At 42.7% G+C, this 25,791-nt stretch overlaps 1 protein-coding gene across 3 annotated transcripts; it reads right to left on the reverse strand.

Moving 5' to 3' along the window:
• Nucleotides 1–25,436, reverse strand: TMEM40 (transmembrane protein 40). 3 transcript variants are annotated; one of them, XM_035106326.2, is made up of 14 exons: nt 24,166–25,436; nt 23,795–23,852; nt 22,386–22,484; nt 18,929–18,992; nt 14,783–14,868; nt 10,073–10,129; nt 9,438–9,533; nt 8,774–8,809; nt 7,745–7,777; nt 6,440–6,508; nt 4,891–4,962; nt 4,733–4,807; nt 4,496–4,558; nt 1–4,008 (listed from the first exon to the last, which is right to left on the reverse strand). In XM_035106326.2, exons 6-14 carry the CDS (start codon nt 10,119–10,121, stop codon nt 3,989–3,991), a joined length of 513 nt encoding a protein of 170 aa, XP_034962217.2. In that variant the 5' UTR covers nt 10,122–10,129; nt 14,783–14,868; nt 18,929–18,992; nt 22,386–22,484; nt 23,795–23,852; nt 24,166–25,436; the 3' UTR covers nt 1–3,988. The 3 variants fall into 3 exon arrangements, with proteins under 3 accessions (XP_034962217.2, XP_060127426.1, XP_034962218.2); XM_060271443.1 differs by lacking the exon at nt 24,166–25,436 and having other exon boundaries at nt 23,795–23,954; XM_035106327.2 differs by lacking the exons at nt 22,386–22,484; nt 23,795–23,852; nt 24,166–25,436 and having other exon boundaries at nt 18,929–20,984.
• Nucleotides 25,437–25,791: the final 355 nt, after the last annotated feature.

Genomic DNA, 25,791 nt, shown 5'->3' on the forward strand with positions numbered 1-25,791 from the left:
AACCTACATGATAAGGCAATAGCACATAACCTAAAACAGAAAGATCCAAGTAAGTTGCTGTAATTTAATGTACCAAAATGATTTATAATGGTTCTCTCTTCTCCAAACACTTGTGGGATTGTGAATTTTATGGCTGACCATAGGGCTTTGAATGTAGTGCTGTGACATCTCAGTCCCTTCTTCTGTTTCCATTGTACTACTAGCCCTGAGAAACGTTTTTCTCTCACACAACTGCCAGCTTGTCTAGAAATACTTCCCATTTGCCACAGTAGTGAAATACGATATACAGAAGCCAACGTTTCACTTCAACTACCTGCTTCCTATGTTCAGGTGAAACATTTCCATGCACTGTATTCCATGCACCAAGAGTAGTGGGGCTGTTATTTCTTCCATCCTCCTCTTCCTCTATCGCCAGCTGATTCTGCTCATATTTTCTGGTGTCCGTTTCCTACCTGCTGTTGGCCTCTGTCCCTGCAAACTGGCTGGAGACTGATGGGAGTTGGTTACTCATCCCTGTCTTAAATACTGACCAAACACACTTCTTGTGCATGTGCTGAGAGAAGAAAACGACATAGCCCATCGGTTTAGGAAGGCCAAGAGCCTGATTTTCTGTCCCTTGGTCCTGTCTGCCTGAGATCAGTGCTGACTGAGCTGGAATAGCTGGACTGAGTCCCTGGCTCACCCATCACTGATTTAAAACAAACAAGTACCCACAGACAGCATGTCCTTGGGCTTCTCTGAGGTTTATGATCTATTATTAGCCTGCTCAACCATCTGCGCTCGGAGCAAGGTGGCGCATGCCATCTCGAGTGTATGGGGAAATCAAACAGAGGTTAAGGGACTGGAGGAGGAAACAGCAGCTTCTTATTATTTATTCATTATTTGTATCCTGTTCTTCATCTGCAGAGTTCAGAGAAGCTTGCAGATTGCTCACAGATGGTCTCCCATCTAGGGGCAGACCTACTTAGCTGCAGCATGTTTGTGCCTGTGCATGTGTACATGGCTCCTATTGTCTCCCAGTGGAGAAACCCTATGCTACACAAGCCATTCAAACAATCCTTTTGATCGCTTCCTCTCTATATACCCTATCAAGAATTACATAGCAAGATCTCATTATAATTCATAAATAATGTGGTGTGTTAGGTCACATCAGTGTAGAACTTTAAGTAAAAAAAAACTAGGACATGGCAACCTTCAAGGTAGAGCTCCTGTAGAGTTCACCAAAGTGGTGTTCCTGAACCGGAATGTCATTCAGCAAGCCTGGCATGGGAAACTCCCTTATTAGGCAATCAGATCATTGGTCCGTTTAGCTTGAGTTTGGCTAAACTGACTGGCACCAGCTTCCCAGGACTCCAGGCAGAACATTCTCAGCCTTGCCTGGTGATGCCAGGGATGATAATGAGGTCTTCTGCATAAAAGCAACTGCTCTGCCTCTAAGCTATATCCCTTTCCCAGGCATGGGTCTGTTTGGTAGCGAGATTTGGCTTGCCTTTGGAAGCCAAAGGAGGTATGCAACTATTTCACTTTGAAATATAATTCTGCCCTCTTCTACAAATGACATTTCAGGGCCTCACATGAAAGTGTGGTGCCTGATCTGAATAGATGTGTGTAGCCATCAAGTGCATTTGGAGATGCTGACCTTCTGCATCTATAGCAATCCTTACTTCTCAACTGGACTTTTGTGATTCTAAATGAAGTCATGATACTTGCAGAGGTAGGACCATGCACAAATAACAAAATGGAAAATCTGTTACTTGTCAACACCAACACTAGCCTTTCATATGTATATCAATGTAACGACACAGCAACACTGCATTTTTTAAAGGACACAATTCAGACATCATTCAGGCCAGCATGAAATGAAGCAAAGGTGAAATAAATTCCAATCATTTAAGCCATTGTTCTTTTGACAGATATTTTTAGTTAAATATAAATTATTATTGGTTAAATAGCTGGATTACATTCAGTTAAGAAGATTAGGAACTTCCTCCCACTCCTAATTTTAAAAATACTTGCTCTTCCCCTATGTGTTTGATACAGCGCATTTATTTCAAAATATTTCCCCAGATTTAGTAGGAATATTTCAAAGCAATGGGCTTATGAGTTTCAGCTACATTTTGTGTTGTTGTTTTTTACAAACGAAGTACCAATACCGTGTTTCTCATATTATAAGACACGTCTTATATTTATTTTTTCCTAAAAAAAAAAAAACACTATGGCTTATTTTCAAGGGATGTCTTATTTTTTTCCTCCTCCTCCTGCTGTGGCCGGCATTGCTGCTGCGCCTATCACTATGTCTTATTTTCGGGGTATGGCTTATATTCCTTGAATGCTTAAAAATCCTGCTATGGCTTATTTTATGGGTATGTCTTAAAATATGAGAAACAGGGTATTACTAGATCTTCCAAGTTTACTTTGCCATTTGAGCTTGTACTCCCTTTTCAGAAAATTCCTTGCCACAGTTCCTCCCTTCCCCCAAACGCCAGTTTTTAAAATTTGAGGTTGTCAAGATTGAAGATTGGAAGAGGTATTGAAGCTGAATTCTTGGTCAAATGGCTGAGAGAAAATAAGACCTGCCCAAAGGTCTTAAACATTAATGAACTAAAGCAAATCAGGTATGTTCACATCAGAGTTCTTACTGCTTTCATCAAACAATAAAGACTTTGTTCCCTACTGTACATTTACACAGCCCAGCCTTTTCATTGCCTTACCAAAACAAACAGTAGCCTGGTAAAGGTACAGTAAAATTTCTCACCTAAATGTAATACATAGCATTGTGCTTGATGCCCCATTCACTTTGATCCAGATAAATGCAAGAGCAACAGAACGGAAGCTACTCTTTGAAGAGATGGGGGAACATTGCACACAAAATTTCACCTTTGAAATAATGCTCACGATATGGGCATTAGGATTGCCCATTGCTTGCATTATGTAGCATAACTTTTTTCTAAAGCATATCCCATGTGTTAACGAGAAATGGGGCATCATTCCTGTGACATTGGCAAGCCTTGCAGTGTTGCTGCATAAGCAAATGGATGACAGGATGATAGGACAATGAAGAGCAAGAACCAGCCAAGGACTTCCCTAGAAGTTCCACCACAATGAACAGAAGCTGTCCCACTGCAATGGCTCATGGCTGCCACATGGAGGCCACTTCCAAGTTGTTCCACAGGCCAGCTGTGGTCATGCACAGTGATTACCATGTGAACTAGCTTTCCCCACACAATGAGAAACGTGTCTTGAAGCTATTTCACATACTACTCATCATATGAGCCGGCTCACGGAATATGTAAAGCACTTTCCATGACGTAGCCATGGGCTATACACAGCCCTTTGTCCTGACCAAGTACAGTGGTGCCTCGCTTAACGAATGCCCTGCTTAACAAAATTTCTGCTCAACAAAAGGTTTTTTCTAGTGGAGGTTGCCACGCTAGATGAATTCGTTTTACGAAAAATTCGTCTAGCGAATTGCGGTTTCCCATAGGAACGCACTGAAATTCAATTAATGCGTTCCTATGGGCAAAAAAAAATTAAAAAAAAATTCAATGCATTCCTATGGGATTTGCTAGATGATTTTTTCGTTATAAGAAAAGACCCGTGGAACGAATTAAATTCGTCTAGCGAGGCACCACTGTATAGGGAAGGAGATTTTAGCCATAGATAAGAGCAGCAATGTTCAGCGTTGGTGAGAGCTGGTGCATGGTAAAATACAAGACAGAGTGGAAATAGCTGGTATTCATTCACAAAGGGGTTGCAGCATACAGCCACAGACCCACTGACTACGAAAAGACTGGCAGCTTTTACATATCTCACGTGGCACAACATACACCAAGGAAGCAAAGGAGTCACTGTAAGCATGATTCTTCTCTCCAACTGAGGAAATTTCACATTTGTATGGTTAACATGTTATTTTACATTGGCCATAATAGCCCTGTAAACACCTTGTCAATATTAACAGGATCCACCCAGCTCTGTTGACACCTCCGATTTAGTTAATCTTTTTCAAACCTACACAATGACAAAGGGAGAGAGAGAAACTCGTCAGTAAGATGATGGTGATGATGATGATGATGATGATGATGATGATAATAATAATTTGTTATTTATACCCCACCCATCTGGCTGTGGGTCAGAAAAGGTAGCACTTCAACGTCACTTTCATGAGCATTTAATTTAGAAGTTTGAAAGAAGCAGGAATTTTAGAGGCAGCAGTCCCAATAGGCACAAGACTGCTGGTTAAAAGCACGTAGAAGTCTGTGCTTTTAGTACTCTGTCTCTAAGGACGCTCAGGAAGTTTACATGGGCCTTCCCTCAAAACCTGGAGCCATGACAATCTTCAGAGCTGACACACAGTCTCTCAATCCTGAGGCCTTTTTCCTGGGATGAATAGAGTTTTTCTATTAAAAAATTGCAAAACTGCAACTATTATCTATGCTGTACCCAAATGATTACACGGGGGTATATAAAGGCACACCAAGGGGGCAGTAGGTATTACCAGGCATTCTGATGCTCTGAAGCAGGGGGATAAAACTTTCCAGGATACTTCTAATGCGGTGCACTATTAGGGAAATGAAAGACAAATGGTTATATGCAAAGAAGCAAAGAAAACTGGACAAGCTAATAGCTCCACTACAACTCAAACTGTAATATAAACATCAAACGAATGTTGGTATATCTTAAAGTTTATACCAGCTTATTTCGCTGTCTCAAGTGGTACAGGCGAAACACTTACCTAGACCAAAATATATTCCAGTTGTTTCTAAGGCTGCGAAGGTCATCAAACCAATACCAAGGGAAACGGTCCAGTCTAAAATTATACATATATATGTTTGTATTACATTATGTTCTGTGTTACCCAAATGAAAGTAGTGCATTCCAGTTTTGATGTACCTTTATATCTGTAATAGCAAACCAACAAGGTTCCAATGGCAAAACAAAGAATGACAAAATGGAAGAATTCATCTGAAATGAAAGAGAAGAGATGGTTCTTACGTTCTTAAAGGATATCACAAAATCAAACTCAATGCCCCTATTGGCTGCAATTTGAAATTTTCTTGTACTAGTGGAGGTCTTCTGCTTTTGGAACACACATGTTTGTGGAGGGGGAAAGGTGATGATTACTCACATACTTTAGACCAGGCACCCCCCAAACTCGGCCCTCCAGATGTTTTAGGACTACATTTCCCATCATCCCTGACCGCTGGTACAGTTAGCTAGGGATGATGGGAGCTGTAGTCCCAAAACATCTGGAGGGCCGAGTTTGGGGATGCCTGCTTTAGACCAACAGCCAGAACTTTCACTAACTGCACTGTACATATATATAATTTATGTATACTTTCCAGAGGCATCACCTCAAGTGAAGAACTTAAGTCAGCAACCCTCTTAGCCATATACATTATTTAAAATATGGAACTATGCTTTATTCCCACACAGCTAAAAACGCCAAGAATCAGCAATTCATTGTTAAGACTATAAGCAAGTTTACTGATTAATTACTAGGAACTTTATACAATGGTACCTCTACTTACGAATAACTCTACTTACAAATGTTTCTACTTACGAATGGAGCTCCATCCGCCATCTTGGTTGCGGTTTAGATAGGATTTTTTCTACTTACGAATTTTTAGATAGGGTTGCTTCGACTTACGAATTTTTTCTCCCAATGCATTCCTAGGGGATTCGACTTACAATTTTTTTCGACTTACGAATGTGCGTTCGGAACGCATTAAATTCGTAAGTAGAGGTACCACTGTATATGGAAGTCCAAGACGTGAAGTCTATGATTATGCAATATTGTGGAAAAGGCACTCTGCCCTACATGTGCTCACATGTAGTATTTATTTACTTATATACTATTTAATGACAAAACAATCTTTGAAGCTGTTTGCAAGTGTGTAAACCAATTACACAAGTATTAGAATTTAAACATCCATAATTCAACCACCACTACACTGTTTCTTCACAATTCTAGGAATGAATTCTGGCATTTTTATCAGGTACCTGCACATGGGAGAACTTCTGGCTCATACTGAGCAGGTTTTGCAATTAAGGGCACATGCATGTTAATGGCTTGAAAATACAGCGAGGCTTTTCCCCTCGTGCATTTCAAGCTGCATTCTTAAGTGCTGTATGTGCTATGACCTGATTTGCTTCTCTGGTGCCTGCAACCTCACTGCCAAGTCCTATTCGACAGAGTTGTGCATGCACAATGGATGTATGAAACACACATGTCTCAGCTTAAGCATGGCTTACATTTTCAAATAGGATGGAAACACATGTCTGAGGCAAAACACATGAAACAGCAGCAATACTCAAGAAACCACAACATACATATGGATTCTGGCTAATGTCACGCGTACTCAGGGGCGGGAGTACATTGGAGTCAGAGTAAATGGTAATGTGCCCACAGCCGGAGTCTGAGGGTCAGTAAAACTCTTACCATCTTTTCGTATGCCTGGTAGCCACCATCTTGGGTGGTGAGGTGGATGGCAGGGAACATTTTCATACGCTATGGGAAATGAAATTTCAAAAGTCAATCCCAGGTACACAAACTGAAGGTGAGCCACATCATATTAGCCACTGAATTCTATTCTTTATTATTATTGTTCCTATTTTTCTATTTGGTGCATTGGTCAATGGACCTCAGGGCATTTTACAATACCTAAGGACAAAATAAGGCCCATCCAATCCAACACTCTGTTCTCACACTGGTCAGCCAAATGCTTAAGGGAGGCTCACAGGCACACCTGAGCATAAAACCAACCTCCCCACCTGGGATTCTCACCAACTCAGTTTCACTGCCTCCGACAGTGGAGGTAGTCATCAAAGGCAGCATTTCTTAAAAGGCTATCCCTGAGAGCAGGGAATAGGCTCAACTGTTGCAGTCCCTGTGCCCTGGGGGTCTTCTGCCTAGCCAGCTCTGCCGGTCTCCTGCCCACCCAGCATAGGCGCCAACTCCTATGGGCTGAGCCCTTTATATTGTATAACAGGGGGCTCAGCCCCCACAATATTGAGGGGGGTGTAGGAAGCCAAACACCGAGGTGCACCTGTGGCCACTAGTTTGAAAACTGGATCAATATACAGTGGTGCCTCGCAAGACAAATTTAATTCGTTCCGCGAGTCAATTCGTTTTGCGAAAAATTCATCTTGTGAATCGCGGTTTCCCATAGGAATACATTGAAATTTATTTTTTTGCCCATAGGAATGCATTAATTAAATTTCAATGCATTCCTATGGGAAACCGCGATTCGCAAGATGAATTTTTCGCAAAACAAATTAGTTTTGCAAGTCACCGTCAGATCGCAAGACGCACAAGTCTTGTGAAAAATTCATCTTGCAGGGCATTCGTCTTGCAAGGTACCACTGTACTCTGTTTTTTGTTTTGTTTTAGGAAATCGCCATTGAGTGGCCCAAAATGTTTATAAATACAAATCTATTTCACGAAACATCTTAGAACGCTTTTTAAGTAAAATCAAACGTTCTCCTTCCTTGGAGGTTTTTAAGCAGAGGTTGGATGGTCATCTGTCATGGGTGTTTTAAGTTGAGATTCCTGCATTGCAGGGGGTTGGATGACCCTTGGGGTCCCCTCCAACTGTGCAATTCCATGATTATAAGTTTGTATGATATGGCAGATCATGCAATGCTGAAGCTTTCATAGCCCAGGCAGATAACACGGTACTTGTATGAGACTTAAAAGGCATGAATTATATAGAAAAGAACAACATAATCTGCAATTTGTATTTACCAGTTGCAGGTTCCCCATCTCTGCACACAACTTCTGAAAAATAACACAGACTGATATAAAAGGTTCTTCAGACTTTCACGATTTTGAGGTGGGATTCAGTCACATAGTGACAAATTCAGGCTGTGCAATTAAAGTTAATCTGGCAATCTTGTGCAACAAGCCTGCCTGCCTACCTCCTCCCCCCCCCCACCAAAAAATGGATCTTTTTTTGCTAGAATTAAAGTGATGGGGGAATGCATTGGAAAACATGGGGTAATTACTTAATACAATGGTGTATAAATCTCCCTGCAAACAAATCAGAGTGAATGCTCAACAAACAGCTGGCATTACCATCTTGGTGGAAACAAATCAGAATGAATGTTCAATAAATAGGTCATCTGGAGGAGACCAAAGCAAACAAGCATCTCCTTGTGCAAAACAAACCAGAAACAAACCACATTACAATACTAGGAAGTGCATATGTATGAAGATTCTTCCTACCTCGCCAAAAATAAACCTCTATGCATTGTAACAACCACTTGCCTTGCTCACCATGCTTTTCTGACTGCAACTCATCAACCCAAATAACTTTATTTATTTATATTCATTTATTAAATTCGTAGGCCACCCTTCGGTCACTGGGTGGTTCGCCACAATAAAACCCATGCACAGAAGCCGTTGAGTGAAGTTACCACTAGAGGGAGCAATGAAGACTTGTCTTGAAACATCCCCAAACCAGAAAACTCTAGCCGCTTTGTTCAAGCTCAATATAACCCATTTCTTTCCATGTGAGGCCTTTTGTTTAGGAAGAATTCACACATTTTGTGGCAGCAAATAGGGTTTACCAATACATGTGTCTCTCCCAGAAGAGAGAGGGATGTCAATTTGGCCCAGAAGAGAAGCAAAGAAAGAGAAGAAATGGGGTGAAGTCAACAGCAGCAGCAACATGAAGGAGGAAGGAGTTGGTCCGCTCACAGATACAGAGTGTGGGGTATTACCCAAGGGCCTCAAACCTAAAAACTGTGCTGCTCAAGATTTTAGTCGACTTACCTGATTCACCATATGGAAGGATTTCTCTGGGTGAATCTAAAATAATGCACAAATATAGAACAGATAAAAATATTGTTAAGGTAAAATTTTCCAGCTTATGTTGCTGTCAAAACATAGAAACTCCTGTTATAGTTTGTTTTTGTGCTTTAATTTTTCTTTTTGTGCCCTTTTCAACTGAAGGGCAGGTTATCCTTTCCATATTTTTAAATTAGACACAGCATCTAAAAACAAATGCTAACACAGTGAAAGGCAACAACAAAACTTGACAAGGCATTACAAAGTCCTGTGCATTTATTATTACCGATTTATTGAATTCATATCCCACCTGTTCTCTCTCAAAAAAAAAACAAAAAACACCCAGGGCGGCAAATAGATGAAATACTGTAGCTGGGTCTACAGCTGATGCCAAAAGTTCTTCAGTGCCAGCCATATCTCAGAGGTGGTATTCTGCAGGTTTTGTGCAGAATGAGTGGGTGAGAAAAAGGGTTGTGAAGGTCCACCCTGTTTCAGCTCAGCACTAGTCTGAACTTGGCTGCTGGGTTTATCTGAATATTGATTTGCAAGTGCTTTTTCCATGTTGAAGCTTGGCATTCAAGATAGCTCCCAAGTGAAGATCAGTTTCCCCTGCACACAGACAAAGCATCATACAGTCTTTTGGAGTTACCTTCTGATGGACTCTCTGTTCTAAGCTCCCCAGAGGAACTTTCACCCTCACTTTCTTCTTGCGGTTTTAATTTCTTGCCTCGTTTTGGTTTCCCACCTGTTAAAAGTATAAGAGAAAAAACAGCAAGGATTTTCTTGATGTACTACTGATGGTAAAGCACTTTTCATGTATTATTTACATATCTAAACAGAGTTAGCCTTACATACTGTAAGAGAGTAATTTCCATAAAAAATTAAAATTACCTTAATCAAGAAATGCTAAATTACAGACAGTGGTACTGTTAAAACTGAAAGAGAGATCTCACCAATTCACATATCCCATTCAAAGCCCAAAATCAGGCTGTTAATATGCAGACTTTTGTATCAAAGTATTTTATGGGTATGACTCAAAATATTACAGAAGAATAAGCTGAAACAAAACACATGGATGTCTGCCTTTTGAAAAATGTCGCTTTAGTACAGCCCCAAGCACTCTCTCTCTCTCTCTCTCTCTCTCTCTCTCTCTCTCTCTCTCTCTCTCTCTCTCTCTCTCTCTCTATATATATATATATATATATATATAATATGCTTGGTTGCCCAGTTATCTTTTAAGCCAATAATGTGCCCCCAGGCTTAGTCTCCCCATCGTTTCATTACCTTGTTTTCCCCCTGTATGAATTAAATCAGCAGAATTTGAGTTACTCATTGTTGTGTCTGTTTAAAAGAGATGGAGAAAGAGATTGTAAATCTGGTTAAGTCCTTCAGATCTTTCATAATCCATTTCAAATCTGTACAGGAAGAAAGTGTTAACAACCATTAAAAAATAAGGAAACAAAAAAAGCAAATAATAAAACCTGAGAGTTCCTTGAGAAAGAACTGCTTCACACATGAGTCATGTGACATGACATTTTATTTACTGCAGTAAGGCTGCAATTCTAAGCTTGCTTAACAGGGAGTAAGCCCAGTTAACACATTGTAGGATTGCCATATTTCAAAAAGTAAAAACCAGGACACCTTGAAAGTTGTTATGATTTTCCAATTGACTTGCCTAAAATCTAGGACACAGCACAATCTTTTGGAACCAAGGGGTGCCAATTCTAACTTTGAAATCCTGGTAACACATTGAGACATTTATGAGTATACATACATAAGACTGCATTGAATGATACAATAGAAAGACATGAAGCAGCCACATGACTTGCAATGAGATCATCTTTCTGAGGAACAGGTTTTATTGTCAATGATGTATCCTGGGCCTTTCAGTGGCACTCATTGCCATTAACCATGGTGTTCATCCACATTATCTATGTTGGGATTTGGGGGCATCATGCTGTGGCATTTCTGTCCCTACCCGACTGATTGGTTTCGGAAGATAATGCTGAATAATGTTTCCTCTTCCCCACAGCTTTAGGGCCAGGAGGTCCCATAGAGCTCTATGCTGCATCTCATGCTACATGCAACTACTCGGAAAGGTCGCTCACGGATTCGGCATGTGATGCCATCAATATGTGATGCCATCATCAGGTGAGGTAGAAGAAGTGCTGAAGAGCCTGCAATGAGCTGAAGACTACTCAGAAACTTCATTTCAACAAACAGGGCCGTCTTGAGCAGGTCGGGCGCCCTGGCGCTGAGGCACGGAGATCGCTCCGGCGCCCCCGCCCTCGCAGCACGGCTTCGTCGCGCAGCGCCCCCCCCGCCGGCCCGGCGCTCTGGAGCCCCGCGCCACCGGGAGTGCACCTAGAGCCGGGCCTGTCAACAAACTAAATGGAATATGGAAAAATGGAACGATTATGTTTTTGAATACGTACAATCAGAAATATTTGCACAGATAATGGTAGAGGATAGATGGGCAATCACAAATAAGTGGGCATTTTACGGGAACTGGATAGAAAGGGGGGAAGCCAACACGAATATACAAGCACAAATGAATAGACTGTGTACATGGCTAAAGATCTGAAGAAGGAAGGCCCGACCAGGGAAGAGGGTGGGGGAGGGGGGAGGATTAGGGGAGATAAATGGACTTTGTTATGTAAGCTTTTGTTATGTAAGCCTTTACAGGAATTATGTACAATAATGTTATATTGTTATGCATTGTAGTATGAAAATTAAATAAAATTCAATTTAAAAAACAAACAACTTCATTTCAACATATGGTAGCCGCCAGAAGATTAGTCAAAACCAACTGGTCAGAATACTTCACTGGTATTAAAATAGCTTCACTCCCTTCCAGTTCGTTTCTGGGGGCAATTGGGGGTACTGGTTTTTGGCCTTTTGAGCCCTATAGAGCTTGGAATCAGGGTATCTGAAGGACTGCTTATTCCATTACAAATCTGCCCACAAGTTGAGATAATTCTCCGATGCTCTGCTCCAGCACCCCCAACTCCCAGAAATGGTGCAGGTAGTGACTAAAGTCAGGGCTTCTTTTTGTGATCATGCTCAAGTTTCAGAATGATCAGAATCTGCTAGCATTTAGGCACCGGCTAAATAAAACAATTTGCTCCCATGCTTTCAATAGGTGGGGGACCTATGGGACTTCAGATGCTGCTGGCTACAGCTTCCCTCATCCCTGTCTGCTGGTCAGGCTGGCTGAGACTGATGGGAGTTGGAGTCCAACAACAATTGATCCCCCCCCCACCCCGATTTAATTAATTATGAACTACCTCTTCCTTTACCATTTTTACTTTTAGTTTTCTACCATAGCGTTGTATGGTTTTCTTTCAATAGTTTATCAGTCATTGTTTCAATATTTTACTCTGTGCCATATTTTGCCATTCTTCTTGCTAGCTGCCTTGAAAGATTTATTCTGAATGATGGAGACAGAAATGTTTTCAGCAGACAGAAAATGGCTAGAGGCTGGTTCCCTGTTGTCAATGCTTAGAATCGGTGCGGAGGTGACTTTAGAAACGGTCACCAAGCAGGGTAACAACAACACAAATGATCAAAACCATGTAATGAAGACAAGCTTACAAACTGTCCTCAAATGTAATGTACCATTTCAGTGATGCTGGAACCACCTGGAAATTCACATCATTCAGTTTGTTCAGATAATTTTGGGGTTAGTTTCCCTCACTGGAACACAGCCCGACTGTTGGCCCTAGAGTGATCAACTGTCTCACATTTGAAGGGATATTTCTTATTCTAGAGGACTGTCCTTCACTTCCTTCATTTCTGAGCCTCATAGCTCTTTACTGAAGTAATGAAAATAGACTGCAGATGAGCCTCTTTTTTAAAACAAAAAAAATAGCTTGATCTGACAAGTGGCCTGCAGTGAAGAAGAGGAGCCAATGAAATGCCTTTATGTTTGGAGGAGCTGCTGTGAATTGTGTTGAGGAATTCATTTTAATCGCTACACTTTTTGTAAGCCATTTTAATCTACTAGCTCATTTCCAACCCAATGGGGAAAAGGCCCAAATAGTTGTGAGAATTATATATACCTGCAACATCAGTTCTCTGCACTTGTGTTTTATAATGATTTCTACATAGGAATCCTACAATTTTGAAAGAATGCTGCTATAGGCAACATACCATGAGAAAGGGCGAGGGGAGATGCCTGGGTGTGCCTTGGCTTCTCTGATACATTGCTAACAAGACACAATTAAGCTTCACTTGAAATGCATGAATAGTAATTATTATGTATTTGTCTAACAAATACATCTTGAATGAAGTCGCTGCACAGCTGATCAAGTGGTTAGGTGATATCAGCTGAAGCAGCAAATCAAGTACCGTGGTACCTTGGTTTAATAACTTAATCTGTTCTGGAAGTCCGTTCTTAAACCAAAACCGTTCTTAAACCGAGGTGCACTTTCCCTAATGAGGCCTCCTACTGCCAGGACCCTTCCACCATTCAGATTCTGTTCTTAGACCAAGATAAAGTTCTCAAACCAAGACACTATTTCCAGTTTTGCAGAGTTTGTAAACCAAATCGTTCTTAAACCGGACTGTTCTTAAACTGAGGTACCATTGTATTGCAATTCCACTGCAAAAGGGAAAAAGAATTGCATTATCTTATTTACATGAAAAGTAAGTAGCTCAGTGGTAGAGTCACAGTTTTACACACAGAAGGTGCCAGGTTCAATCCTTGGCATCTCCAGGAAGGGCTGGAAATGTCCTTGCCTGAAATCCTGGGAAGTCACTGCCAGCCACTGTAGACAGTACTGATCCAGTGGGACCAATGGTCTGACTCAGAATATGTCAGCTTCTTGTGTTACTAATAATAAGTAGTAATATCTAAGCATTATCATTAATTTAGTTAGCAATAATAGCTTAATTAAAAATAGTAGAGACTGAAAAATAATCTCTGCCTATACTGCATTATTTTAAAAACAGAACTCCAGAAAGAGGACACTGCTTATCATTGAAGCAACATGTGCATTGCTACCCTTCCATAGCCAAAAGCCTATTTCATCAAAGGCACAAGTGGACAATAAAAATATTGGCTCAACATGCGCGTTGTATTGAATTATATTAAAGACTCAGACCAGCCTCTGCCAACCTGGTGCTCTCCAGATATTGTTGGAATACAAATCCCATCAGGCTGTTCTGATGGGAGTTGTAGACCAACACCATCTGGAAGGCTCCAGGTTGGTAAAGTCTGACTTAGAACATTTTGAATAATTTCTTTCTACAGCTGTTTTTGTATAAACTTCTGGTGCCTTATCAGTTTGGTAGTAGGCAGATTCAGACTTTCTTTTTCACTGGCTTTTGACTATGTACAGTCGTACCTCGGGTTATGACCACCTCGGTTTGCGAACAGTTCGGGATACGAACTGCGCAAACCCGGAAGTGTTTTCGCCGCGCGCGCGTGCGCAGAAGCGCCGCGCGCGTGGTCGCACAATCTGCGCATGCGCAAAGCGCAAAAATTGTGAAAATCGCGCTTTGCGCATGCGCAAAATGGTGGCACCCATCGCGTTCGGTTTACGAAATATTCGGGTTACGAACTGCGATCCGGAACGGATCGCGTTCGTAACCCGAGGTATTACTGTATTGGGAATCCAATGGTCACAGACTGAAGAGGCCAGTGCATTAAGGTTTCTGTGGCTAACACTTGTTAGACATGCTGGCCACATTGATTGGATTCAGATAAATAGTTTCCGACAATAACATTTAAACTATTTATCTGAATCATCTGTGGCTAACACTTGTTAGACATGCTAGGCTACAGTTTCTTCAGCAAGTGTGTGCTGTGAATCCAGCATACACCTGCTTCACACAACCTACCGCCATTCAATCCCCACTCTACAGCACCTGAAAAAATGTTATTGTCGGAAACTATTTATCCATGGCAGTAAAACAACAGCCATGGACTTACAGTAAAATCACTACCAAAAGAAAACAACATAGGCATGGCATAGAAAAAAATCAACTGACCTGTGGTGTTACTATGTATAACTGTCTCTTTGGTAACTCTAAGTAAGTGCTATTCGGTTGGTCTTGCTATTTCAGAGATGAACCTCCTGAAAGAAAAGAGAGAACTGTGAATGACCAAAGAATAATTACTTGCTAGAGGAGGGATAACTGGGTGTGTATCTCATGCAGGGTGTCACTATGCATCCTGAGTTGGGTGTGTGTGACAAATCATAACTCTGTGTCGGGTAATCTGAGATCAGCTGTTGTAGGCAACCACCTGACTCACAGCAGCTGGTGCAGTTTCTATTCACCATGATCTGAGTGGGCAAGACTGTTGTGATTTTGCTATCATTGGGAGCACAGGGCATGAGAGCGGGGGGTGGGAGGAGATTGAAGCTACGTATCTAGCAACTGCTGCTGGCCTGGCTCTGAGTGCTCTCCACTGCCATCACTGTTGCTTTCAATGGCGATCTAAAACTGGCTCATGGGAACCAGCAGTTACAGTGCTTGAGGCTGATTGTATGCAAATAACTGTCTAGGTGTTGCCAGCCACAAGGAAAAGTTGGTAAGTGTCCTTGCCTTTGTAGAAAGCCATTTTCAATGGGAATTGTTTGGGGAAAATATGTTCTTTTCCCCTGGTGTTATGAGTGTGCCATCACACCACAGTGATGCAGGCTCCAAGCAAGAAGACAGACAATGGAAAGTGAATGCTGGTAGTGTGGGGGAAGAGGAGAGAAGTGGGCTCAGGCTCTGCAAGATTGGCCACCGTCTGCCAGTGGCCATGGGGCACTGACCATTTTCTTCCTAAGGACAAGTCCCCACTGCTATTTAGGCCCCGAGACTCTTGAGGCCTGAGCCTCAGGAGACCAGTCAGCTGACAATATCAGGAGTATCGATTCAAATTTAAGTGAAGAAAATCTCATTACATTACAGAACCACTGAGATAGCAACTCTAGGAACTCCCAGACATTGGATTAGCCTTAATGCACACCACATCATGTACAGCCAACCAATAATAGCTTTATATCCCTTCTTAGACACAAAAGCCCTTAGGAGATATCAAAGGAGGAAATGCAAATGGGGTGGCAGGAGATTGTGGTTTTGTTTGCATCTAGTGTTCCTAACACGGCAAATATTGAGAACTGGATAAAATGACACATAAGGACAGCACATTATTGCACGTCTCTTTTACAGTGAAAGGCTGGGAGGTACCTAGTTATTAGCTGTTACAATGATACTGAGTTTATTTCCTGTTTTCAGTGCCTTAGGAGATGGCATGCAAATATATCTTCTGATTCTACTGCTGCCACACATTCATGTCCAGATCATATGGGGAAATTGGGAAGAGTGGTAATTAGAGATATGCTCCTAAGACAAAGTATAGTGGGCAATGCTATTTTTCTAGAGAAAGAGGTGCCAGAACTCACCATGAACACCTTCCTCATTCTCTTACAATAGCAGTGGTGCCCACCTGAGAGGTGCCAGAACTGAGTTCCAGTGAATTCTGGTTGGAACAAAGCCATGATATTGGGCATAGAGAGGGAGAAGTTCTGTGTGCTTCAGTACTGTAGTTTCATGCGTTCACATTAACTTTCAAACTGAAATTTCTAAACCATCTTTCAAACAAAAAGAGAACACCACAAACACAGCAGTGAAACAAATGGAAAGCATTTTAAAAGACAAACTCTGGTCCGCAGCATTCATTTGAAGCACATTTAAAGTGCTTCAAAAAACTCATGAAGACTGTAGCTTTAGCCTAAGCTTTCACAGGTGGGATATCCAGAGAAGAGCTATGGATGCAGATCTTAACATTCAGGAGACTGGTTTGTGGGTACTTTGAGTCCCAGGCCCCAGGTTGTGCATGGCTTTAAATATTATAATCAGCTCTTTGGATTGTGTCCAGAAACATATAGAAAGCCAGTAAAGCTGAGAAGGCATGTTTTGACTAGCCAGATTCAGTCACTACTCCTGTAAGGTAAGGTAAAGGTAAAGGACCCCTGGACAGTTGAGTCCTGTCAAAGGCGACTAAGGGATGCGGCGCTCATCTTGCTGTCCACAGACAGTCATGTGGTCAGCATGACTAAACCACTTCTGGCGCAATGGAACACCGTGACGGAAGCCAGAGTGCATGGAAACACTGTTTACTACTCCTGTGGCTGTATTCTGGCACCAACTGCAGTGTAGTCTTCAAAAAGACAGACCCATTTACAACATGGGTTCCATTGAACATTTCTTTTTTAAAAATGGTTTGCCTCATGTAGGCGTGTCATTTTGACTTTCCTCTCCCAAATTGTGAGCACTAGGGGATGAATTTGGTGGGGGGTTTTTTTGGAGGGGATCCGGCATTTACCATGTAGTGGCAGCTGCCTCTAATTTTGCTGCTTCCTCCTTTAAGCCAGGAGCAGTGTACCTGTAGCCTTTCCGATGTTGCTAGACTCCAACTCCCAGGGGCAAACAGGAGTCCAACAACTTCCAGCGCAATAGGGGTCACCCACCCTTCTTTTAAACTGTTTAAAGGTTGCTCTCTCTGTTGGTGACTTAAGGAATAGGAGGAGGAGGGATTCTGACTGCTGTAACCATGTGTGCCCTTGCGAACGATGCTAGCTCTTCATCCCAGGTAATGGACAGATCCAACAGTCCTTCCCAACTGCAAACTTGATTTACGACACCGTTCAGAAGAGGCTAGAAACCCCACCTCACTGGTCAGTAATACAGGAAGTTGTCTTAGACTTAGACCAGGGGTCAGCAAACTTTTTCAGCAGGGGGCTGGTCCACTGTCCCTCAGACCTTGTGGGGGGCCAGACTATATTTTGAATAAATATATAAACGAATTCCTATGCCCCACAAATAACCCAGAGATGCATTTTAAATAAAAGGACACATTCTACTCATGTAAAAACACCAGGCAGGCCCCACAAATAACCCAGAGGTGCATTTTAAATAAAAGGACACATTCTACTCATGTAAAAACATGCTGATTCCCGGACCATCCGTGGGCCCGATTTAGAAGGTGATTGGGCCACATCCGACCCCTGGGCCTTAGTTTGGGGACCCCTGACTTAGACTATTTGTTCATCTGTCTGGCCTGACTGGGGAACCTGTGCCTCTCGCTGATGTCAATGGACTCCCATCAGGCCCAGCCAACATGGCCAAAGGCAAGGATTCGTGGGAGATGTACTTGAGCAACACTCCTCATCCTTTTAACTAGAGATGCAAGGAATTGAGCCTGAGACCTTCTGCCTGTGCTCTGTCACTGAGCTATTACAGTCACTCCCATAAAGCCAGCTAACAACAATACCCCTGCCTAACCGTCTAATAAATTGAGCTTCAGTTTATAATCCAGTCCCTGGCAGCAGACATCTCTTTAGCACATTTACCGCTTGAACTGCATTAGATTAAAAGGAGAGAGACAGCTGGATGTCTTCATTATACAGAGTATGGTGGAGACACACCCCTTTACCCTTTCAACACCAGAGGGGTATATTTTTAGGAGCCACCTTATTTGTTTTAATGTTAGTTGGGATGGGGGGCTGGCTCTTTGTAATTGTGTTTATACACTGAAAATCAATAAAACTTCTTATAATAATGTTGCTTCAATGTTGCGACCCTCATTGGCACCTTAAGGTATAGGGCAGGCAAGAGCTGAAGGAAGAGCAGAGGAAGAGGAAGAAGAGAAGATTTGTAAAAATTCTCAAAGATACCAAGAAATGTGTCATGATAAGTGTGGAATCACACCATATGGTGTCAGATGCAGAGGTAACCTGGACGAAACTTCTCATCTTTTCATTTGATGTACTTATTGAACTGTTGATTTATGGTAAATCTACATTACATATTTAAACTAGCTGAAAGAGGTTTAGATGAATGGTAGTAGAAATTGTTTGCTTAAGATCACTGCCCTATTTCTCCCAGAACTACAATTCCCATAGTCTCTTGCTTGAGAGCATTTAGCATTAAACAGATTTAAAGTTCAGTTAAATGTGAACTGCTAGCTTAATTAGCAACCAGAACAGATGGATTTGAAACCTTTCTTAACCACACAATGAGAAATCATATTTGATTTATAACACAAAAATCACCAGCCAAATAAGCTTTACTGCATACAGCCAGACAGTAAAATTCTAAAGCTTTGATCAGGCTAGACAGAACACTAAACAAATCACTTACCAGCAAAATATTCTTGGTTTCAAGCAGTGTGTTCTCAGCTAACCAGACCAAAATTAACACTTTGCTGAAATAGTAACAAAGAAGGGTAACAAAATTCATGGAAGACAACACCTCTCTGTACAGTATTCTCAGGAACAAGACTTTCTAGTTAGTTTAGCTATACTCCTCCCTCCTGCTACAAAACATCCTATAAGGTTTGATTGTTACTCATTGACTTCATTACTAATTGCAAAAGCTATACGCTAATGGCTCATGCTAATTTTATTTAAACCTAGAGGTTTCATAATGTGTTGACACATTGCAACAACCCGTTCCTGCTTGCATTCAGAGTGACCTTGCACAAGAAAATGTAATTTCCTCAAAAAAAAATTGTACTCAGAAGCTAAAGGCCACATCTGAAACATTTTGAAATGAACTGAACTGGAGTTTAGGGGCTTGTACAAGGCTAATTCTGAACCTTCTGTTGTCTGAAAATGCAGACACCAGAAGATATTTCCCATCTGTCTAAAATCAATCTCAGATCAGATATTTACATAATTGTTTAAAAGTTTGTTTGAGAATGCTTTTCTTTGCAGCTGGTAAAAAGAAGATTGCATTTAGAGCACAACCTGTTCTCCCCCTAAAGCCAGGAGGAAGTTGGGAGCCTTTTGAGGCTGCATTTCATATCAGGCAACATTAATAAGAGTAATTCCTTGTCTCTCCCTCAGCATCAGTAGAATATTCAGGACCAGGGCCTGCCTGAGACATTTTGGCACCTAAGGAGAACCACAAAATGACACACACCTACACATCCTGCCAGGGAAGAAGCGGTGAGATCTACAGGTACATCGGGATCTGCTGCCCCTGTGGATCTTGCTGCCTGAGGCAGTTGCCTCATCTTGACTCATAGGTGGGCCAGCCCAGAACAATTTAATGGGTTCTGCATTGGGTACTGCATTCTAGTCCAGCATATTGCTCCATGCTGAGTCTCATTCTCTGTGACAAACACAATTACTTCAAAGGCTTAAGTGTTTGCAACATTCCGTGGTTTGCAACTTCAAAACAGCAGGTAGCAACTCTGGCCAATTATCTGTCATGTGTGTTAAGTTTATGCAACGTGCCCTTAATTGGGAGACGCCTTTCAACAGACTAGACAGGGTTACAAATAGCAGACATCTTTACCACAAGGCCACTTATCCACAACTTTGGGGGATTTTGTTCCATACCAGTATTCACTTGCAAAATTTCTACCCTGCCCTCCCTCCAAAAGGAACCCAGGCTGGATCTAGACACATAAAAGAAGTGTTTCAGTTAAACACGGTGTATACTTTGTATGAGAAATCGGGTTGGCAAAAACAGAACTCCACAGCGCCATCTGGTGTCACCGTGTTATAATGCATAAAGGTAAAGGGACCCCTGACCATTAGGTCCAGTCATGACCGACTCTGGGGTTGCGGCGCTCATCTCACATCATTGGCCGAGAGAGCCAGCGTACAGCTTCCAGGTCATGTGGCCAGCATAACAAAGCCGCTTCTGGCAAACCAAAGCAGCACACAGAAACGCCATTTACCTTTCCATTTACCTATTTATCTACTTGCACTTTGACGTGCTTTCGAACTGCTAGGTTGGCAGGAGCTGGGACCGAGCAACGGGAGCTCACCCCGTCTCAGGGATTCGAACCGTCGACCTTCTGATCAGCAAGCCCTAGGCTCAGTGGTTTAACCCACAGCGCCACCTGGGTCCCTCTGTTATAATGCATACAAACAGCATATAAAGCGCTTTTTCTTTGCCAATGTAGCTGAGTTCCCAGTCAATTAAAGGGAATTTGTCCATTTTACTTTCTTTACCTAAAATATTTATAAACCACCTTTCATTGTACAATCAAAGCAATAAAACAATCAATATTTAGAACAGATAAAACCACTGATACCCAGGAATACCAGTAGAGCTGGTCCAAAAAATGTGCTTGGGAAAACCCTCATGAATACTTGTATCTTCATCAACTGGTGGGAAACCATCACCATAAGTGCCCATCAGGGGTGTACCCAGGATCAAAACTAGGGGGGGCAAGGGGGGGCCAAGGCACGGGAGGGGAGGGGTCAGAAGGGGGAGTGGAGGTTGTGTGCGCCTCGGAGACGTTTCCCTCCCACAAGAGGGCCATTTAAGTGTGGGAGGGAAACGTCTCCGAGGCGCACACAACCTCCACTCCCCTTTCTGACCCCTCCTTGCTTGCAAGGCAGCCCCCTGCCTCCCGCTCGCCCCTCCTCAAGGAGAAGAAGAAGAAACCTCAGAAATGTAACTCAGAAGGCGGCTGCGGCAGGAAGCTTCCAAGGCAGGAACTGTAATGCAAAGCGGGAGGCCTGGCACAGGGAAGTGTCTGCCGGGGGTCACCCTCGCAGTCAGTGCTGGGCAGTGCCCACCTGCCCACCTGCCCGCCTGGCGCAGCAGCGGGTCCTGGAAAGGCGCTGGGGTTTACCAGGGCCCTTCTCCCGTGGCGGGCCAGGACTTGCCGGTGGTGCTTGCCGGAGCTGAGCATCACGGCCAGGGTAGAGGCGAGGAGGAGGCGCCGGATCCCAGTGCAGCTGCAGACGCTGCCCTGGGCATTCACGGCGAGGGGGGAGGAGGTGGAGGAAGAAGAAGAAGAAAGAAGAAGTGGGGAGAGGGAGGGGGCTCCTCGCCTGCCCGCCTGGGGGCTCGCCTTGCACCTTGGCACGAGGGCCGCTGGACATCGGAGAGGTTGAGGATATTTATATTCTGCAGCGTTTATCCCTCTCCTTTGTGCATCTTCCTTCCCCGCCGTGTGGCGAACAAGGCAGGCACGCCGCAGCGGAACCGAGCCAAGCAGAGCGCAGCGCAGCTGAGCGCTTTCCTCCCTGCCGGGCCGTAACCATTTAGGGTTTTTTTGGCTTTTTTTGCTTCGGGGGGGGGGGGGCAGCTGCCCCCTGCCCCGCGCTGGGTATGCCCATCCTGCCCATCATATCTCTAGGGCAGCCGTTGCCAGACTGATGCTCCCTAGAAGCTTGGAACTACAACACCCATTAGGACACCAGGTTGGCAAAGGCTGCCCTCTGTTCATTTCTATGCTCTCATAGTGTGCTTATCGCTTGATTTGTACTCTTTTGACATTTGGCTAGAGTGGGCATGTTTTGCTTATCTCACATTGAGACAGGTGGAAGAATCTCGCCTGGTTTTGTATAACAGTGTCAACAGAGGAATAGACAGATGAGACCTCAAAAACACAGCTACACACTTACACACCGAGCATGGGGGCTGGAAGAAGAGGGGATAGGGGAGATTAGGGGACATTTGTTATCAGCTACTTATCATTATGCTTTTCTTTTGATCCTTGGCTTGTAAAACTGAAAAACCTACACACACCACAGCCTCTTAGACCCAGCTGCTTCTACCAGAGGCCTGATGTTAGCAAGTAGCTCTCTCTGCTTTTCCTCTTCCTGCCAGCTTCCTCTCTCACTCTTACCTCCCTTCTGCTGCTGCCCATATACGGCTGACATACCATGGGTAAACACTCAGTGGTTTGTAAATACATGGGGTGGGCTTGAAGACAGCATAGATACAGCTGGAAGAGAAAAATTCAACACTTCATCTAATGTTAATATTAAATGACCTTGTCAACCTCTTTTTAATATTCAATCATTCCATCACCGAAATACTCTCTATTTTATTCTGCAAGGTGTTCAGGGTAGCACGCCCCCTTTCAAGCATTCTATACAGGCTTCAACCTTTAGTGATGTGGTTACCCAAAACTCAGTGTATGCCTAAGTTATTAACAGTACAGTATATCGTATGTATGCCTGACACATTAAGGAAAATCAGTTGGATAACAAATTTGCATAATTTAGCAGTTTTCTAGTTTGGAAAATTGGAGAAAATCTCACCTTAATTTCTTCCACTTCTTCATAGTTTTATGTTTTTTTCCTATTTTTTATGTTATATTTTATATCTTTGCATGAAGTTACTCATTAAAAATACTTTAAAGATAAGAAGGTTATACCGTATTTTTCTGTGTATAACACGCCCCGTGTATAAGACCCTTATTTTTGGGGACCCCAAATTAAGAAAACGGGGGGAGATTGCCCTAGAGTCATTGAGCTTTTTTTGGGGGGGATTGCCGACAATCTCTCACCCGCCTGACAACCGCCACTGTCAATCACACACCTCGCCTAAGTCAACGATTGTCTGCCTGCTCACCGCCAGCACCAGCCAATTGCACACCCAATTGCCGCCCCTGCAGCCAATCGCCAGCAGGCCTTGCCGCAACCACTAATCACCCGCCCAATCGCCACTGACAATCTCCTGCTAGCGGCTGCCACCAATCGCCCGCCCCCCTCTGCACTATTTGTATATAAGACAACCCCCAATTGTTTACATTTTTTATAATAAAAAACCATAGCCTTATACATGGAAAAAATCGGTATTTGCTTTTTAGAATGCAGGGCTCTTCGAACATTCTGCTAACAGTGCCATCATTTTGCTGTTCTGCTTCCAAGAGCTACAAACCATTGCCCTACCAATATTCAAAAAGATGGCCAGCTTCCATAGACAATTTGTATAGTTCAATGAGCCAGCATGGAGAGATTGGTTTCCATTATTTGCACCGCTTAATGTGCAAAGCTGCAGGTATTCTCAGTGCTCCATTTTACCAGCCCTGTGGCACCAGACTTCTGGTACTCAGATTCAGTAATGGGCTGTTGGATTCAGAAAGTAAAGGCTATCAAGGAGAGACATTGTCGCATAAAAACGAGAGGGATTGAGAATCAGATTACATACCTGAGAACAACACAATTGCCCAAATGTTATATTGAATCAGGGAGAGGATAGCAAAATATTTTAAGGCATAAAAGAAATATGAATATTTCTTATACTTACACCAAGACTGCTAAAGCGAAGACAGATGGCAGGGAAGAACCCAAACAGGAAAAGGAGACTAGCCAGAAAGAAGAACAGAGACTGGTAAGGCAAAAATAGAACAGCTAAAGGCAGTGCTTTTTATACAGAAAAAATGGTGCTGGTAATCACCATGAAGTTGTTACAGTAAGTGCCACACTTTTAACATTAAGAAAGTGCTGGTACTACAAACCTTTGAGTACCCCCAGAAAAATATACTTGCTAAAGGCAACAATGAAGTAGTTATTCATTCATTCATTCATTCATTCATTCATTCAGCCTTTATTGTCATAATTTAGACAATAAAATCATAAAAGACGGGGGACATCCCAACCCAATTTTCTTTCATTTACCTAGGAACAGAAGTTTTGCAAAACCCCAGTGTGATATGCGCTCTTATGGATTGGGAAGTAGAATCAGTTCCTTATTCCAGAGGATTTGTTGGAAAGGCAGCAAAATGTCACCTGCAGGAACTAGGCTCCTGTGGACAGACCAGAATAATAACAATGGCTTTTGTTTTGCATATTGACCTTTTTGCAAATTATTTTTTAAGATTTTTCTGTACGTTTGACAATTCAATAGAGGGTTTTTTGGAGAAAACTTTCTGCTTTGTTCCTTTAATTCACCAAACTCTGCCAATAAAGGCGGGCCTTAGGGTCTCAAAATTCAGTTATGCCCATTGTGATGCCAAAATTTGCTCCCCTTTCCATTCTACATAATAGCTGTGGATCCCTCTGCAGCACCACCAAGGCTTCACACCCAAACTGGTTGTGCTCCCCTAAATCTGCATCTGTTGCTGGAGTGCTATTCTCAAAGGCATTCTTCACACGTAAGAGCATTACAATTGAGCCAGTAACCTTTATGTTGAGTACCCCACATACTGAATAAAAAATTCCTTCCAGTAGCACCTTAGAGACCAACTTTGTCATAGGTATGAGTTTTCGTGTGCATGCACACTTCTTCAGTACACTGAAACAGAAGTCACCAGACCCTTATGTATAGTCAGAGGGTGGGGGTGGGGGTATTACTCAGAAGGGTGGTGGGAATGGGTGATTGGCTGATAGGAGTGGTAAACCTGTTGACGACTGTTAACGACTGCTATTGGTCTTGCAGGAAAAAGCAAGGGCTGAAGTGCTAAAGAAAGCTTTATCATGTATAATGAGATAAGAATCCAGTGTCCTTATTCAGACCAGGTCTCTCCATGGTTTTAAGCTTGGTAATGAGTTGCAATTCAGCAACTTGTCTTTCCTGTCTGTTTCTGAAATTTTTCTGTAATAAAACAGCTACTTTGACCTGTAACCCACATACTGAGCCATTCATAGGTGGCAGGCAGCTTTGGGACAGTTTGTGAACATTCATGCAGTGAGAATTTTTAGAGGATATACCTGGTGCCCTCCGGACAACAACTCTCATCAGCCTCAGCCAGAATGATTGTGTTGGCCCATGGGAACACAATGGGAAATAGCTAATGGGAAGTGTAGTCCTCACTTGGAGGACCAGGTTGGCGAAGGAAGGAAAAGGTTCTCCTAAAGAAGGGGTGGAGTAACCTGTAGCCCTCCAAATCTCGTTGGACTCCAATTCCCATCAGCCCCTGTCAAGGAATGAGGGGTAGACTGTGGCCCAACAACATCTAGAGGGGGCAGGTTCCCTACCCATGTTCTAAAGGAGGATTCTGTGTCGTCATCATCCTCCTCCTCCTCCTCATTATTATTATTATTAATGGCATTTTCATCCCATCATTTCTCTGAGGAGTTTGGGGCAGGATACATGGTCTTCTTCCCACCATTTCATTTATTATGTTTTCAGAAATTATACATAGGAAATGTTGTGCGGATGCCTGATGATCGTCTTCCGAAGCAACTACTCTATTCTGAACTTAAAAATGGAAAGCGTAATGCTGGTGGTCAACAAAAGAGGTTTAAAGACTGTCTCAAGGCAAATTTTTTTAAAAATGTAGTATAAACACCAACAAATGGGAA

Source organism: Zootoca vivipara, chromosome 2 (genome assembly GCF_963506605.1).
Source record: "Zootoca vivipara chromosome 2, rZooViv1.1, whole genome shotgun sequence".
NCBI classification, from domain to species: domain Eukaryota; kingdom Metazoa; phylum Chordata; class Lepidosauria; order Squamata; family Lacertidae; genus Zootoca; species Zootoca vivipara.